The 19,449-nt window shown below is 39.2% G+C and overlaps 1 protein-coding gene across 1 annotated transcript; it reads right to left on the bottom strand.

The window, feature by feature from the left end:
* Positions 1–66: 66 nt before the first annotated feature.
* On the bottom strand, positions 67–2,805 carry zic2b (zic family member 2 (odd-paired homolog, Drosophila) b). The gene is made up of 3 exons (XM_079616465.1): positions 1,605–2,805; positions 1,032–1,195; positions 67–930 (listed from the first exon to the last, which is right to left on the bottom strand). Exons 1-3 carry the CDS (start codon positions 2,533–2,535, stop codon positions 742–744), a joined length of 1,284 nt encoding a protein of 427 aa, XP_079472591.1. The 5' UTR covers positions 2,536–2,805; the 3' UTR covers positions 67–741.
* Positions 2,806–19,449: the final 16,644 nt, after the last annotated feature.

The raw sequence follows: 19,449 nt of genomic DNA, 5'->3' as shown, positions 1-19,449 counted from the left end.
ACCCCGTTATGAATAAAAAGCGTTCTTAAAATTTTAATAAAAACGAACGAGACTTCTTTTATTTTTGGTTTAATTTTATTGCCTTTATATTTTCCTTCATTATACCGTTTGGCATTTGTTATCACAAGAATTTACATCTTAAAACTGAATAACAATGTACAAACACTTTAAAGGTAACAATTCTGTACACATTTGAATCGAGGAGTTTTTCATAAATATTTTGTAGTACTTTTTATCAAGTATAACCATAATTTAAGAACAAGAGGCTTTTCTCAAAATTACTCTAACTCGAAGTGAATTATTTCCAGACATCTGTAACATACATACATGGAAATAATTTCTTACAATAAAATACATTCACAAATTGTATCCATTTTAACGCACTACGTACATTTGACTTCGGCACTTAGGATCCCCAACAATACTTTAATGGTAAGACAATCATGTAACGTCGAATAGCTCTAACATGACAGGGATATTGTATACAAACATGGTAACTTGACACGACCTTACTGTAAAACAATTGACCTTACAGTCAAAAAAATACATCGTCTTTCGCAAACCAAATTCCTTTTATTCTTCATAGGCCTATCAAAAAACAACCTTCATTTTAGTCACATAATACTTTTCGGCTTACTTCAGTCACAGTGCAACACTGAATCTTAGACATGCTGAGAACATAAACCCTCATTTAGGATACTATTTACAAATAATATTTTCTTGTATATGTCGTTTTGGTCCTTAAACGTACCACTCGCTAAAATTCGACGTTAAGCTGCTGTGCCCGCTGCTGTTGAGCGCAGCTGAGTCGGGCGACATGGTGCTGTGCGTCTCCGAGCATGGAGAGATCAAACTGGACGGAGTGGAGGACTCGTACCCGGAGCTTCCAGTAGGAGAGGAGTCGACTACCGGACCTTGGTCGTCGTGAACCTAAAAAAGCATCAAACAGTTAGTTCATTCTGTCTCAACTCTGATATGTAAGACAATGAATGGTGAACAGAGAATAGCTGTCAGACGGAATAAATTCTCACCTTCATGTGTTTCCTTAAAGAGCTGGGATGTGTGTACGACTTGTCGCACAGTTTGCACAGATATGGCTTGTCAGACGTGTGAACGTGCATGTGCTTCTTCCGGTCACTGCTGTTGGCGAAACGTCTGTCGCAGCCGTCGAATTCACACTGGAACGGTTTTTCCCCTGCAAGAAAATAGTTGTTTTATTTTTTATTTTATGTATAAGTTTTACCAACCTGATTAAAACTAGCACGCAGAATCAATGAATGCTATTTCTACACTAGGCTACTCTCTGAAAAAGTAGGCTGACTTTGATGCTGCAAAAGGGTTGATGGCGCAATAGACCTCATACAAATCCACGCATTCAAATATAACAGCAATTCGCACTTACAAAGCAACAGGCATAACTAATAAAATAGCAATCTAGGATTTCTGATGTTTAACTTGTCTAGCAGCTGCTCTAGGATGTGAAACAGACACAGTGTTGTTTTTGGTATTACTGAATGTCATGTATAGTAGCCTAGATTAAAGTCAATTGAAACGAAATGTAAACATTTCAAGTAATATTTAAAACAACTTTAATAAATAATCACCTGTGTGTGTCCGTTTGTGTATTTTCAAATTCTCTGAACGCGCGAACACCTTGCCACATCCCGGGAAGGGGCACGCGAAGGGTTTCTCTCCCGTGTGCACTCGAATGTGATTCACCAGTTTGTATTTTGCCTTGAATGGCTTGCTCTCCCGTGGACAGTCATCCCAAAAGCAGATGTGGTTACACTGTTCGGGACCGCCGACATGCTCCGTGGACACATGCGTGACCAGCTCGTGCATAGTGCTATAAGTTTTACTGCAGCATTTTTTTGGGTCACAAAGCTGCTCCGGGTCGATCCATTTACAAATGAGCTCTTGTTTGATGCACTGTTGTCGCATATAGCGGAAGAAAGCGCCAGGATGGTGCGCCATGTTCATACTCATATTTAGGCCATACTGACTATATGGATCGGCCCGCGCATTGGGCACTTGGTGGTACTGCTCCGTTCGCCCGAAAACCTCGCCGGGTAATCCAAGGCGTCCGTTCAGGATGTTTGGAGAGCCGTGATGGGACCCGTGCTGCTCATGAATTCCGGGGAAAAGTAGGTGACCCTGACCTTCTGGGTGAGAGTGATGGAGAGGCCCTGCTGTGGAGCTGAAGATGGGGTGTTGTCCGCTACCCGGAGTCGAATCCCCAAAGCCTCGGCTGCGCAAGAGGAACTCCCTGGTGGAGTTGAAAGTGGAGCTGGCGTACGAGGCTGCGTGCGCCGCCGCATGCGCTCCAAGAGCGGCCGCGGAATAGCTGGTTGCTTGGGGCGCAAAAGCTGCGCTCTGGCCCGGGGATAAATCGGGGTGGTTCAGTTTGAACGCGCCCATGTGAGCAGATTCCATGAAACTCATATCTCTGTCCTGCGTCTCGCTCACAGCCGAGTGATGCCTTGTGAACGTGCCAACTCCTAAGCCAGAGATCTGGTGGCCGGCGTCCAGTAACATCACCACGATTTTTGATTAAAGATGCGTAAAGAGATTACACCCGCGTTTTACAAAAGTAGGCTATGTACAAGCTGAGTGTATGTTACTTGCCCGTAATAAGGTTAATCAAAACTCATTCCATGTGATGAAGTTAAAGTGAAATCAAATAAATCATTTTGATACGATGGAAAAGCTCTAAAATTTTACAAACTGTGTACATCGGTACAATCAGTGCGCCCAAGTGGAACTAGTAGCGGTTCCGAAGGTTCTCTGTGCGTCGTGTATCCAACTGAGTGTTTTTGCGCTCCTGACTGCGCTTATCTCTGGGGTCTCTCCAGGGCACCCCACGCCCCCTCACAACAGTAACCCCATTTCCCAAATCTAAGAATCTCATTGGTCTGTGTAACTCCCAAATCCTGTTCACTCGACCAATCACACGTTTACTCACCGTGAGTAATCAGGGCTGACGGTTCTTGGTGCTCCGCCCAGTTTTATGCGTTTACGAGAGAAGAGTCTGCGCTTGATGTGAGGGGGAAAAAAATCAATGAAATACAAAAAGTGCAACACTATTTTATATCGACACTTGGTTTGAATTTAGTAACTGCGTTAAACACACTGGGTTAGTGAGTTATAACATAGATTTGCAGCCCTCCCTTATTTACTTCTGTCAAAAATATTTATTGACAAAAAAATCGCTCGCGTAGCCTATAGGCTACACAAAACAGCCGAGCAGTGATATTTTCCAGAGTTGAAGTTTCATTCGTGAGAACATTCTCATTAAACCTTTTATTTTAAACTACTATTTCATTTACAGCACATCAGTGAATGTGGTTTTAATGTTTATGTCATGGGTGCATATTTTTGGAGTGCGCGCCATTGCGTTATGGAGAACTGCGCCATGTCAGTGACTCGTCCTCGTTTTTGTATTTTGATCGGTGTTATCACCAAAATGCACAACTGCATAAAACGATAGATTTGGACTGATTGAAAGGGTTATAATTTTTTTTAATCATCTAATGAAAACGTCTCGAACTATTTTAGTCTCCAGAGTAAAGACTGATGTGCAGTTTAAGTGAAATATTTTCCACAATGTACCGTTTTTTTTTTCAATGAATAAACTTATATTTTAAAATCAGCTGTTAAAATAGATTATTAATTATGTGGGCCAACTCATTTTACTATACAAACAACATATGTTACAAATTAATTATTTTTATTCATTCGAATCCAGCACAGTGTCAATAAGAACTCGATGTATTATGACATTTGATTTTTGATGTTTATTGAACTACCATATTTTAAGAGATAATCGACCTCAATGTGTTGCATTCGCATCATCTCTGACCGTATCTAGTCCAAAACACACACACACTCCTTCTTTCCAGCGTCCCCGAAAACCAACACTTTTGTCCCTAGCTTATTTGGACAAGGGCTCAAGCCTTAAGTCTCAGAATGAGCAGTCAAAGAGAAGGAAGAGGGAGGACATGAGAGTGTTGTAAAGAGGTAAGTCACCGGCTTTGAACTGAAACTTATTATGGGGACGGATACCACTCCGGTTGTCCTGACAACGGCGGTGAGATGGGAAGTCTCTCCATTGTGGATGAGTTGCTCCTCTTCAGAGGATATCTAACCTTTAGACACATATTTACGCGGCGAGACTTGAATTGGTGGCATACACAGACGAGGAGACGCCGCTATGCCATGAGTATAAAATCAACAGTGTCAAGAGGTTAAAATGGAACAACTGACCCTTTTCTGAAGAGCACAGAACAACTTCATGCATATTTCAAAAACATTCACTCCACTAGTCAACTACAATATTTGAGGCTCACATAATACAGTGCGGATAATAATATAATGTGTATAATTATAATAAAGACATTCAGAATTTAAAATGGTTTGTTTTGCTAATTTTATTAAAAGGAAAATGGTCAAGAGAAATGCAGCCTATATTTCCTGTCATGTTTCTCACTGCAGTGAGTGGAAGCCCTTAAGAAAGTTTAAATGTCCGCCAAAAATGGTCTCAACAACTGACCTGTAAATTAATTCGAAATAGATTCATTAAACCAATTACCCTGAGCACGTCATCATATTGCCCTGTGTTTCTGTAAACCGTTTTGAACATCTTGCAAACTTTTCAAAAGGTATTTTGATCATTTGGTTTATTAATTTCACAAAATTTTCAGCATGACACCGGTCTGTCTTGAAACAGCAGTTTCGTTTTGAAACACTTTTATTTTTATTATTTTAAAATTAACCAGATAATATATATATATAAAGAGCTATAAAAGCTGCAGTGAAATTACTTTGTTATAAATACATGGAAATTTGTTGTTAAAAAAACAAACAAATCTCATGAAAAAAGACGTAGGTTTAAATAGATTTTAATAGGCTATTAGAGGTGTTTCATGCGTAACGCAAATTACTGTAACACCGACACTCCCACTAAAACAAAATCTGTTTATTTAATCCAAAATATTTCAGAGATGTGATTTATTGTATATTAGCTAATATATATTAAGCCACATTTAGTAAATTTTTACCCAATGTTGATGGGATTTACTCAATATTGTGATATAAATAAACGCGAAGGGTCTGTGAGCATTTAAACATCCTCAGATCTATTAATTTTGGTTAATTGAATTTGACTTCATTTGAAGAAAGTCTTCATTCTTTAAATAATCTTCATCAATATATTTATATTGTAAAATAATAAACTTAACTTACTAGAGACTAAAAATAAATAAAGTAGGCTAATAGACGTAATGAAACTTAATTGTAGGTGGTCGCTATTTTCCGCATCATGGACGGACCAGGTTTGTGCATGGCTGAGTCACAAGTTTTAAACAATTACAAATTCAATTTAAAATCATCTAACTTATTCACAAAGGCTATCTGTATTTATACATTTGGGTCACAGTAATGATCCCCGGATATGTTGGCGTCTCCGAGAATCATCGTGTGTGTGTGTACAATTTTGATATTGAATAAGAGGCTGCAAATGTCCCATTAAGCAAATTGCAAAATGTGTGAACAAATAAACATGCACTCACATTTGTAAAGCTCTGAGTGCACAATTACTAACTAGGCTACTGTGTGTGTGTGTGTGTATGTGTAAATGAGCTCATCATTCAGTGGACTAGTCCGTTTATACACAGAGATGCACTAATGAGCTGAATCACCCTTATGCTGTTTAATGTTTCTGCACTGTCAACCAGATCTCTCTCTCTCTCTCTCTCTCTCTCTCTCTCTCTCTCTCTCTCTCTCTCTCTCTCTCTCTCTCACACACACACACACACCTCTGTGGGCAAAGTCAGTGGAGGAACCTCAACTCTAAAGCTCTGAAATTCTGTCATTCCTTGGGCTTCCTCTCAAACTGAGTGTCAGAAGAGGTTGAAGTTGACCACAATCTGTGGGCAAATCATATAAGTGACAGAAAACAAAACAGCTACAATCGCAACAGCTATGACTTGAGTGTAAAAGCAAACAAACCTTTCCCTCGGCTGATTCATTATTGCTGGAGTCTGTGACGAATTTTACATTTGGCACGTCTGGTTTGCTGCTGGCATCAGACTCGTATGCTTGACAAAACTCCAGGAACTCAATAAATAAATGCTAAACATTGGCATGAGACTGGTCATTTAAAAGAGGATAGAAAAATCAGAAATTTGAGGTGGTTTGGTTGTCCAAACAGAAAAATTATGGTGTGAGTGTGGTATAAGTATAATCTGACACAGATTTGGCAAATTTACATAAATAAATACCATAAAAAAAGTTTTTCATCATCACCTTCATCTCTTTTCTCTTTCTCTGCCCCTTTTTCTCAAAGACATACATATATTTTTTGAGGTTCAAACCCCAAAAGCCTCTAGATTCATTTGAAGTTGCTACTCCCCAGGAATAATGCTGCTATGGCAACCATATATATAAAGGATAGTTTGGAGGGCTTAGCATAATATCTGCACTGACAGACAGGACAGAACAGAACCACTGCAGGGAGAAACAGGGAACCGTGTTTGGTCCTATTGAAAACAGTAGCAGCAGGCGTCAGCGCCTCGTCCCACCTGCCTTTCTCAGGAGTGAGCACTTTGTGCACTTGTTTGAATTAAATGTATTAATTAAACTTAAAGAGTTAAAATGTCAAAACAAAACAAATAATACACTAAAAAATGAAGGTTCCAAAGGCGAGTTTCTGCAGCAATGCCATATAAGAACCATTTCTGGTTCCCCAAATAACCTTTCAGTGAACATTTCTTAAAAGAACCATTCTTTTTTTCTTAGAAGAATTTTGTTTGACTGTAAAGAGCTTTTTTGTGTGAAGGAAAGTTTTCATGGATTTTGAAGGTTGTTCATGGAAACATCAATGTAAAGAACCTTTTTAAAGAACCAAAGAGTACATCACCGTCTATTTATTAAAGTCCTTGTTGTCATGAACGAATGTTAAATAAATTACATCATCACATAAACACTCGTGAGCCAAAACATTACTGATTAAAAATGTAGGGTTGTTAATATTTATTTATGTTTTTGAATGTATCTTATGATCACCATTGTTGCATATATTCAAAAATACAGTAAAACACTAATTAAGGTATATATTAATATTATATAGTAATATTATTACAAATTCAATAATCTATTTTCTATTTTAATATTTTGAAATTGTAATTTATTCCTGCGATGACAAAGCTGAATTTTCAGCATCATTCGGTGTCACATGATCCAGAAATCATTATAATATTCTGATTAGAGGCTCAAGAAACATTTCTGATTAGTATCAATGTTGAAAACAGTTGTACTGCTTCATATTTTTGTGGAAACCATGGTACTTTTTTAATGAATAGAAAGTTCAAAAATACATAATTTAATTGAAATGATCTAAAATAAATCTTAGACATTGTAAATGTCTTTACTGTCTTCTAACCAATTTAATGCATCCTTACTGAAAATATATTTCTCTAAAAATCTTACATATTCCAAACTTTTGAACAGTAGTGTAAATTAAAAACAACATTATTGTAAATAAAATTGGCAAATACCCAAAATGAAAACCATAATCAATTGTTATGCTCCAGTGCATGCTGAAGCAAGCAAAAATAGTTTTGGGTAAAACCTATTCAGCTTAAAAAAAAACAAAACAAAAAAAAAAAAACATTAATCCAACTCATCCGCTGGTTCTGTGAAATCAGCTTAAAAATGTCAGCGTAACGAGACAGAAATTCATTATTTCTGTAGTCAGTCAGTCACCTTCATTTATATAGTGCTTTTAACAATATAGATTGTTTCACGGCAGTTTTACAGTGATAATAGGAAATTAAAGTAACAGAGATTGTTTTGGCTTTACAGCAGCTCTAGGATAAAGTTATTGTCCAGCTAAAGTTAGTTTTGATTGATTCACTTCCGTCGCAACGATAGTTATTAACTTAGGGGCCGCCAACACCACACCGTTCTAACAGAAAACCGGCCGCTCATTTGCACAAAACAGTGCCTGGTGGCTCGAGAACGTTAACCATGAAATAGGTCCTAATACAAGCCTTGAAAAATGTATAATACATAATTTTTTGATTGCTTCCGTGTAGCCACGTGAACCGGAATTATCCCGACAACGTTTTATCTGTACAGAGGTAAAGGGAAGGAAAGGGGGCCTTCACAGGGGAGACTAGTTGACACTTCAGGACTGCGTTGTCGTCGAGTCCAGGAGCAGGTCCTTCATCAGATCAGATGTAGTAGCATACAGTTCTTAGCGGCTAGAACTTCAGAATAGTATGCAAAAAAAGAAAGAAAGAAAAAAAAAAGAAAAAGAAAAAAAAGAATATTTTACATAATGTTTTGTCATTTTTAAACTTAAACTCCTCATGACAGCACAAGCACTACTACTGCTGAAACATTACATTTTCTTTCAGAAACACTCCCGCCTGAGTCTTCATATTGCAGTGTCAATTATGTCGCAGACATGCTCATCTGACCATATAACCATTCATAACAGTGACCAAAGGTGTGGGAGCAGCTTCAATTAAAGCTCTCTGCTGGAGACAGAGGCACACAGGCTGAAGGGGCAGATTAAATGTTTCTATAGAGCTGAGGAGATCATTTCACCATGGGGGGAGATCAGAAAGAGATTATGATGATGATGGTGATGGAGGGAATTTGGTACTAGAAAATGACATCTAAATAAACATGCAATAAACCAACATTACTGTGCAATGGTTGGAACAACATCATTTGGATCACTCTGAATAATTTTTGCTGTGAAATCATTTGAGAGCTTTCTGTCCCTCCATTGACTATACAGAACTACCACTTTGAAAAAGTTCATAAAGAGGTCGTAAAACTAACCCATATGAATTAAGCGGTTTAGTCCACATTTTCTGAGATTTTCTCGTCTCGATCGCTTTTATATGATGAACAGATTTAATTTAGGCTTTTATTCACATATAAACATTCATCAACTCACACATCAGTTGTGGTAAACGGAAGCTCAAGCATGTTCATTAATTCTCGTGTTACGCATCACGCTTGAGCTTCTGCAAGAACCAATGAGGTTCATTCTCGAGTTACGCATCACGTTTGAACTTCTGCAAGAACCAATGAGGTTCATTCTCGTGTTACGCATCACGTTTGAGCTTCTGCAAGAACCAATGAGGTTCATTCTCGAGTTACGCATCACGTTTGAACTTCTGCAAGAACCAATGAGGTTCATTCTCGTGTTACGCATCACGTTTGAGCTTCTGCAAGAACCAATGAGGTTCATTCTCGAGTTACGCATCACGTTTGAACTTCTGCAAGAACCAATGAGGTTCATTCTCGTGTTACGCATCACGTTTGAGCTTATGCAAGAACCAATGAGGTTCATTCTCGAGTTACGCATCACGTTTGAACTTCTGCAAGAACCAATGAGGTTCATTCTCGAGTTACGCATCACGTTTGAGCTTATGCAAGAACCAATGAGGTTCATTCTCGAGTTACGCAGGACGTTTGAGCTTCTGCAAGAACTAATGAGGTTCATTCTCGTGTTACGCATCACGTTTGAGCTTCTGCAAGAACCAATGAGGTTCATTCTCGTGTTACGCAGCACGTTTGAGCTTCTGCAAGAACCAATGAGGTTCATTCTCGTGTTACGCAGCACGTTTGAGCTTCTGCAAGAACCAATGAGGTTCATTCTCGTGTTACGCAGCAAGTTTGAGCTTCTGCAAGAACCAATGAGGTTCATTCTCGTGTTACGCATCACGTTTGAGCTTCTGCAAGAACCAATGAGGTTCATTCTCGTGTTACGCAGCACGTTTGAGCTTCTGCAAGAACCAATGAGGTTCATTCTCGTGTTACGGATCACGTTTGAGCTTCTGCAAGAACCAATGAGGTTCATTCTCGTGTTACGGATCACGTTTGAGCTTCTGCAAGAACCAATGAGGTTCATTCTCGTGTTACGCAGCACGTTTGAGCTTCTGCAAGAACCAATGAGGTTCATTCTCGTGTTACGGATCACGTTTGAGCTTCTGCAAGAACCAATGAGGTTAATTCTCGTGTTACGCAACACGTTTGAGCTTCTGCAAGAACCAATGAGGTTCATTCTCGTGTTAAGCAGGACGTTTGAGCTTCTGCAAGAACCAATGAGGTTAATTCTCGTGTAACGCATCACGTTTGAGCTTCTGCAAGAACCAATGAGGTTCATTCTCGTGTTACGCATCACGTTTGAGCTTCTGCAGGAACCAATGAGGTTCATTCTCGTGTTACGCATCACGTTTGAGCTTCAGCAGGAACCAATGAGGTTCATTCTCGTGTTACGCATCACGTTTGAGCTTCTGCAAGAACCAATTAGGTTCATTCTCGTGTTACGCAGTACGTTTGAGCTTCTGCAAGAACCAATGAGGTTCATTCTCGTGTTACGCATCACGTTTGAGCTTCTGCAAGAACCAATGAGGTTCATTCTCGTGTTACGCATCACGTTTGAGCTTCTGCAAGAACCAATGAGGTTCATTCTCGTGTTACGCATCACGTTTGAGCTTCTGCAAGAACCAATGAGGTTCATTCTCGTGTTACGCAGTATGTTTGAGCTTCTGCAAGAACCAATGAGGTTCATTCTCGTGTTACGCAGTACGTTTGAGCTTCTGCAAGAACCAATGAGGTTCATTCTCGTGTTACGCAACACGTTTGAGCTTCTGCAAGAACCAATGAGGTTAATTCTCGTGTAACGCATCACGCTTGAGCTTCTGCAAGAACCAATGAGGTTAATTCTCGTGTTACGCAGGACGTTTGAGCTTCTGCAAGAACCAATGAGGTTCATTCTCGTGTTACACAGCATATTTGAGCTTTTGCAAGAACCAATTAGGTTAATTCTCATGTTATGCATCACGTTTGAGCTTCTGCAAGAACGTTTGAGCTTCTGCAAGAACTAATGAGGTTAATTCTCGTGTTACGCATCACGTTTGAGCTTCTGCAAGAACCAATGATGTTAATTCTCGTGTTACGCAACACGTTTGAGCTTCTGCAAGAACCAATGAGGTTCATTCTCGTGTTACGCAACACGTTTGAGCTTCTGCAAGAACCAATGAGGTTCATTCTCGTGTTACGCAACACGTTTGAGCTTCTGCAAGAACCAATGAGGTTCATTCTCGTGTTACGCAACACGTTTGAGCTTCTGCAAGAACCAATGAGGTTCATTCTCGTGTTACGCAACACGTTTGAGCTTCTGCAAGAACCAATGAGGTTCATTCTCGTGTTACGCAGTACGTTTGAGCTTCTGCAAGAACCAATGAGGTTCATTCTCGTGTTACGCAGTACGTTTGAGCTTCTGCAAGAACCAGTGAGGTTCATTCTCGTGTTACGCAGTACGTTTGAGCTTCTGCAAGAACCAATGAGGTTCATTCTCGTGTTACGCATCACATTTGAGCTTCTGCAAGAACCAATTAGGTTAATTCTTGTGTTACGCAGCACCTTTGAGCTTCTGCAAGAACCGATGAGGTTCATTCTCGTGTTACGCAGCACGTTTGAGCTTCTGCAAGAACCAATGAGGTTCATTCTCGTGTTACGCATCCCATTTGAGCTTCTGCAAGAACCAATTAGGTTAATTCTTGTTACGCAACACGTTTGAGCTTCTACAAGAACCAATGAGGTTCATTCTCGTGTTACGCAGCACGTTTGAGCTTCTGCAAGAACCAATGAGGTTCATCCTCGTGTTACGCAACACGTTTGAGCTTCTGCAAGAACTAATGAGTTTAATTCTCGTGTTACGCAACACGCTTGAGCTTCTGCAAGAACTAATGAGGCTAATTCTCGTGTTACGCAACACGTTTGAGCTTCTGCAAGAACCAATGAGGTTAATTCTCGTGTTACGCAGCACGTTTGAGCTTCTGCAAGAACCAATGAGGTTCATTCTCGTGTTACGCATCACATTTGAGCTTCTGCAATAACCAATTAGGTTAATTCTTGTGTTACGCATCACCTTTGAGCTTCTGCAAGAACCAATGAGATTCATTTTCGTGTTACCAGCAGGTTTGAGCTTCTGCCAGAGAACCAATTAGGTTCATTCTTGGGTTACGCAACACTTTGGAGCTTCTGCAAGAACCAAATGAGGTTTATTATTGTGTTACGCAGCACGTTTGAGCTTCTACAAGAACCAATGAGGTTCATTCTCGTGTTACGCAACACGTTTGAGCTTCTACAAGAACCAATGAGGTTCATTCTCGTGTTACGCAGTACGTTTGAGCTTCTGCAAGAACCAATGAGGTTCATTCTCGTGTTACGCAGTACGTTTGAGCTTCTGCAAGAACCAGTGAGGTTCATTCTCGTGTTACGCAGTACGTTTGAGCTTCTGCAAGAACCAATGAGGTTCATTCTCGTGTTACGCATCACATTTGAGCTTCTGCAAGAAACAATTAGGTTAATTCTTGTGTTACGCAGCACCTTTGAGCTTCTACAAGAACCAATGAGGTTCATTCTCGTGTTACGCAGCACGTTTGAGCTTCTGCAAGAACCAATGAGGTTCATTCTCGTGTTACGCAACACGTTTGAGCTTCTGCAAGAACTAATGAGTTTAATTCTCGTGTTACGCAACACGCTTGAGCTTCTGCAAGAACTAATGAGGTTAATTCTCGTGTTACGCAGCACGTTTGAGCTTCTGCAAGAAGCAATGAGGTTAATTGTCGTGTTACCAGCACGTTTGAGCTTCTGCAAGAACCAATGAGGTTCATTCTCGTGTTACGCATCACATTTGAGCTTCTGCAAGAACCAATTAGGTTAATTCTTGTGTTACGCAGCACCTTTGAGCTTCTGCAAGAACCAATGAGGTTAATTCTCGTGTTACGCAGCACGTTTGAGCTTCTGCAAGAACCAATTAGGTTAATTCTTGTGTTACGCAGCACCTTTGAGCTTTTGCAAGAACCAATGAGGTACATTTTCGTGTTACCAGCACGTTTGAGCTTCTGCCAGAGAACCAATTAGGTTCATTCTTGGGTTACGCAACACGTTTGAGCTTCTGCAAGAACCAAATGAGTTTTTTTTATTGTTTAACGCAGCAGGTTTGAGCTTCTACAAGAACCAATGAGGTTCATTCTCGTTTTACGCAGCACGTTTGAGCTTCTGCAAGAACCAATGAGGTTCATTCTCGTGTTATGCAACACGTTTGAGCTTCTACAAGAACCAATGAGGTTCATTCTCGTGTTACGCAGCACGTTTGAGCTTCTGCAAGAAGCGTCAAAGTGCTAGTTGCGTAGCTGGCAACGGAGAGTACAGAAAGCTCTCAGATTTCATCTAAAAGATCTTCATTTGTGTTCCGAAGACGAACGAAAGTAATACAGGTTTGGATTGGAACAACATGAGGGTGAGTAATTGATGACAGAATTTTCATTTTTGGGTGAACTAACCATTTAAGCACATACAAAAGACCTGAACCAGAAGGGATGCAACCTGTTTTATCACCAGTGTGTGAAAGCAATAGATCCTGTAGCCTCTTAATTTTATCAACTGTTGCTAAATGACCAGGTCACACCACTCTCAGCAAGATATCTATGATAGAACCCCCATCATCCGAGTTTCAGCCGAAGAAGGGGGGACAGTGGAACTGATGATCGGGCTGAAGAAGCTCTGAAGGGGCTAAAGGTCAGGGAACAATGCCTATAGAAAGAAGGGCTACCAAGATGGACGACACATGGCCTTAGGCCATCCACATCGGAGGAGGCTCTCACCCGCCAGGCATCTGTGGACAACAGGTGATGGAGGACAATACAATAGTGTTTCGTTGGCTTTAGTTCAGCATTATCTTCATATAACTGCAAGTTAACACAGACTGATGCTGGAGCCACAGGCAAAGAGGACACTAATGGAGTCTCTAGCTGTGAAGATTGTTTCTGGTCATAAATGCCAGTTTCTTTCCAGGTTATTATGGGTTCACACAGTGGAAGCTATATGATGGGTATTTTAAACGTCTGGTTCACTGCAAGGGAATGACAAGGCATTGCTTCTGAAACTAAGCTTCATTGCTGTTTTGCCTCAGAACAGAGGGGAAAAAATAGTTGGTAGTGAAGTACTTTAATTAGACGTTTTAGTTTGAAACATTTATGTATGAGATATATATATAGAGAGGCAGAAACAAAGTGAAGCCAGAGGGTTTTGGCATAAACACTATCTGAGGTCCATCAGGTTTTGATGTCACACTGGGATTCTACTGATGTGCACAATTTGCAGAAGTCTGTGTTTCTTCACCACACTTAGTTCAAAGAAGATAGTCATTGTTAGTTAGAAATATTGACCACAGGCTCTCATCTATCTATCTATCCATCCATCCATCCATCCATCCATCCATCCATCCATCCATCCATCCATCCATCCATCCATCCATCCATCCATCCATCCATCTATCTATCTATCTATCTATCTATCTATCTATCTATCTATCTATCTATCTATCTATCTATCTATCTATCTATCTATCTATCTATCTTTCTGGGAAATACCAATCTTATAATTATTTTACTAGCCAATGATCAATAAAATTCTAAACTATTTTGTCTAAAGAGATTAACAATGAAACCTTATAAACTAAAATCAGATTAAAATTAAAATGGTTCTCACTTCCAAAGGTGCAACAGGATGACGTAAAATATTTAATTATATTAAAACTTTATTAAAATGCAAAAACCACAAAATAAATCATAAATTCTCCTTGAATATAACTCTTATTTTACTATATAATCATAGGTATAATTGTATTATACAATCACAAAAATAAATTGTTTGATTAAATAAACATACTAAACCCCCCAGTTTCGGTCAATAAAAAAGAAAAGCTAAGCTTTCATAATTACAACAGAAATACCAGAGGAAATATCTTAGGGCCTTTGAATATTGTGTTGTTTGGGCCAAAACGATTGACAGCCACTGGTTTAAAATGTACAAATGAATCACAACATTATAATTTATGCAAGAAAAAAAACAAAAATTAATTTTGAGAATGGCTTAAGATTTAACAGCGTTATTAGATTTTGTTTGTATTTTTACAAATCTATTTCCAGTGAGTGGTAGACGATGACTAAGGTTAACTGAAAATTAGCTCGCACAAATTAAATACCCAATAGTCCGATACCAATCAATTAAAAAAGTCCAATAGCCAATATGGTATTGTGTAGAACAGCATGGAATAATAGAATAGAATTCGGAATATAGAATAGAGCTTTATTTCCACAATCAATTAAACTTTGTGTTGAAAATAATCAATAGAGAGATAAACTACACTTAAGATGGGATGGAGGATATGTGTTCTACAGCTCTTAAGAGGCTTTAAATGAAGTAGTTGATAGCTACTTCTCTTGAGGGTGTCAAGGATCCTCAGTGACTTCAATAGGGTCTAAATCCCATCATCCACGCTTCCAACCGCCCTCCAGCATCAATCAGCATCAGACTTACTGGGACTCATTGCATAATTAACCCCAAGACAGGACACAGATTAACTGTACATACTGACCCGATGACGTTCTTATTCTTATTTACACTTCAGTGGCAACTCACTAAGTTTATGAATGGAAAACAAACCTCAAAACTACAAAATAATCTCAAAGGACATGAAACAGGATTTAGTGGAGTCATTAGACAGGATTAAGGCAGTGTAGTGTATGAAACAGGATAAAGTGGGATTAATTAACTTCAGGAGTCTAATCTGATCTCTTCGAAAGGCCACTTCTACCTTAGCAAAGAAGCGACTACATACAATCTGCACTTATACTCAACACCATCAGTTGTTATAATGTGGAAGAGAACAGAAGAATTCAGTCTACACTCTTAAAAAAATAAAGGCTCTTTATTGACATTGATGGTTTAACATCCATTAATTTTTCCATTACACAAAAAGTGTTTTATAGTGGAAAAAGGTTCTTCACACTTAGAAAAAAAGAAGGTTATTTTAAGAACTGACCAAATGTTCGTTGGGGAACAGAAAATGGTTCTTCAATGGCATCACTGCGGAAACCCCCTTTTGGTGCCTTGATTTTTAGGAGTGTAAATGTTTGGAGAGAGATTATTCTCCCGTGGGATTGTTTGTGTATGTGGTGGAACAAACATCATTTAATGAGTCAGTCCTCTTAATTAGTGAATAACCACCAACTGTATATCCATCCCTCTTCATAAATAAAGCGATTGAGAGCAAACGTGAGACAGGAGGGTCTGATCCGAGGGAGGACCTGTACAAGCACTGGGAGGGGTTCACAGGCTGGACGGGGTCATCTTTTCAAGGCCTTGCGTTTTTATTGACTCCTGGCAAACCAAATAACCAGATTGTGCGATCCGTTATAGACACAGGGACATTGTGGGGCAAGTGAAGATTGGACACGGACACGCTGGCATTCCGCGGCCCTATTGTGACCCGAATGAAAGAGGACAAAGAGACACCCCACTGATCAGAATCTGACGGGACGCCCCAAGAGACACAGGGCCACAACTGACCCTCTTTTCCAGGTGAAAAGGGGGTGAAAGAGTGAGAAAGAGAGGGAGGCAAATAAGAAAGACAGCAAGAGAGAGAAAAAAGGGTTGAGGGGAGAAAAAAAGAAGGGGAGTGACGAACGTCTGCAGTGTGACGGAGGGACAAAGACTCTAGAAGACCCATGACGGGAAAAAGAGAGCGAGTGGTTGTAGTGGGCGGAGGAAAGAGAAAGAGAGAGATAAAAGAGAGAGAAGGTGGACAAAAGTGTTTTGGTGAGGCAAAAAGCAAAGACAATATATGCCAGTTGGCCACTTCCGGCACAAGCATGGACAATATGCATAATCAGGACTTATAGATTTAGATGAAGTTATATCCTAAAGATAGCAAACAAAATAGTGTATAATTTGAGGAGATGCTTGAAAACTATATATATTAAAAGTATGATGAAGATTTTATGTTTTGGAAAACCAAAACGACTCGATTCACCCTTAAACAAATCATTTGTCATTGAGTAGTGTTTACTTATTTATTTATTAATCTACTCATGATGGATGGATTTGTGCTCATAAAAGTAGTCATAAAAGAGAACTCAAGCTGAATTTGAACAACATTATTTCGAGCGAGTGACAAAAAAAAGTGAGATTAAACAGACTCCATCAGCAAATCACTTCATCAAAGCTGAGGTACCACAAAAAGAAAGAGTGGGAGAACAACATAAGGAGAGAAGGAGACAAAAGAGAGCGAGTGAGAGAAAAAGAGAGAGAAAGTCTTGTTGTCACTGGGTGACCGACATTCTTTGCATTTTATGACCTCATCAAAGCCTCCGCGGTGCTACAGAGCCGTGACAAACTCCATTATATAATTTGGATTGATTTTCTCAGGACACCCTCAAAAAGCTGAATGAACAGACAAGTACGATTTCATTTACATGCTCTTGTAATTTAAAAAAATAATGAACATACACTATCGTATAAGTCTCTTCTGCTCACCATCTGCATTTATTTGATCAAAAATACAGACATGTTATTACAATTTAAAATGTTTTCTATTTTACTATATTTTCAATTGTAATGTATTCCTGTGATGGCAAAGCAGAGTTTTTAGCAGTCATCTCCAGTCGTCAATGTCATTGACCTCAAAAAAATCACACGCCCAAACTTTTGAAAGGTATATGAAAGGTATACAGATGTGAAAATAAATGTGATTTGAAATGATGCTTGTGATGGACTGGAGTGGAGCAGGTGACTATATTAACAGACTGAAAGTGGAAAGTATCATGCCACATCAGGCATCATAAAACTCTGTATAGCCACAAGGGGGCGATATATAAATATGTGGAAACATTTCAGTTATGATATAAAGTGGTCAAGACTTCAGTGGTCAAACACACCGCAGTGCCCAATGAGGATAAATACGGACAATGTTTTAATAGTGAGAGTGAATCTTATGAAGAGATGTAAGGATTACTTGCAGCTTCTTGATTCTTGATGCTGTCTACATTCGCAAGAAAACCCCCACAAAGACTCTTTATCATGCTGAATGTGTTCATTAAACAAAAGAGGCTGGTGTTATTCACTCTTAAAGCCGACAACACGGCTGACTAACGCTGAGCTGTCCAGCAGACACACTCTCTCAGGAGTTTTTATTCCGTCCTTAAAGAAAACCACTCAAGCCTTTGATCCAATGAATAGACCTTCCCTCATCTGGGTGTCTGAATACGAACAAGAGCCCCAAAATGAAGCGTTTAGCAAGCAGGATTAGAATAGAGAGTGATTCAGCCGTGAAAATCCCTCATTTTAATGGCTCTTGGTAAAAGTTGCACTTTATAGCTGATTTGAGAGCACTTGCGCAGTCTGTGTGACTAAGTTAGAAGTTTGAATTTGGAAAGAACCGGCTGATCTCAGATCAGGACACTGTGATGGAAGCTGGAAAGTGATCATTCATAAGGAGTGAGTTTGAAAGAGAAAGGCTGTCCACCCACACTATTTACGAACCACTGCCACAGTCAGCCATTGTTCAGAAGAACACGTTAACAAGAAAGGATGATGGTGAGGAAGGATCACAGAGAATCTTGAAAGGGAAAATATAGAAGTGCTGATTCGGCCACTTCACTACAACACATTTCTTTGACAATATATTCACATTAAATCTTCATGTCACATCTTCATAATTCGCATCAATTTATATAAGATGTTAATTCATTTTTTTTTCATTGAAAACAAAACAAAACAGAAGAAAGAAGAAGATATAAAGAGGGGAAATTCAATAAAACCAGTTCCTACAAGGAACTAGTTTTATACTGTATATAAGCATCATTTACAGTAACTATTTCCTAGTGGGCATTTGTTTTAGATGCAAACTAAAAAGTGGGACAGGCCCAATGGAATTTTCATTCGTTTTTTTGCAACCAGTGCTTCAAAGAAAACTGTCTTCGCCATGAAACTAGTCTACAAAAGGGGCTTAACCAGTGTCTTTGCAAGGATGATTCCTGCAATAATAAACCAGACATCAAGAAAATAAATGATCAAATGGTGGTTTGTGCTGAATAATACATTAAAAACAGAAAATGAATATTAAACTGTTTTTGTCCTATTTTTGAGAGAAAATATTTGTGAAGTTCACCATAAAAGGATGCTATGACTCAACACAGCTAAACGTTGTATGATGCCAGGAAATGGCTGTTATTCATCAAAGTCTCTATTGTGTTGATTATAGTATCAGAGTGAACAATGTACATTTCTGTAAGTGAGTGAAAACGACAGGAATTATTCAGCCATGTGAAATCTGTCTGTGATTTTTGATGATAATAAAGACATTGAAATTGCAAGATACTGTCTGACTTGCATTTCTTGCAGGATGCGTCTTTCCATCAAAAGCTGGTTGGCATTTTGTCAGGTGTGGAATAATAGTCCAGACCCATTACGAGAAGCCATAAAACTCCCGTCTCCTGCAAAAGAAAAGGAACACAACAAAAGAGTGACTGAAGCTGCCATCTGGAAGGGATAAACAAACAAGGCACACACACACAC

Source organism: Phoxinus phoxinus (genome assembly GCF_949152265.1).
Source record: "Phoxinus phoxinus genome assembly, chromosome: 6".
NCBI lineage: Eukaryota > Metazoa > Chordata > Actinopteri > Cypriniformes > Leuciscidae > Phoxinus > Phoxinus phoxinus.
Note: the sequence above shows the minus strand (reverse complement) of the source record. Positions and strands in the feature narration are given on the sequence as shown.

Bases quoted from the DNA above. Each gene is read 5' to 3' on its own strand.
- zic2b (XM_079616465.1), bottom strand. From the start codon at position 2,535: ATGTTACTGGACGCCGGCCACCAGATCTCTGGCTTAGGAGTTGGCACG. The intron at 1,196-1,604 runs GTGATTATTTAT...ATTTTCTTGCAG, and splicing joins ACACAAACGGACACACACAG to GGGAAAAACCGTTCCAGTGT. The intron at 931-1,031 runs GTGAGAATTTAT...ATGCTTTTTTAG, and splicing joins CTTTAAGGAAACACATGAAG to GTTCACGACGACCAAGGTCC.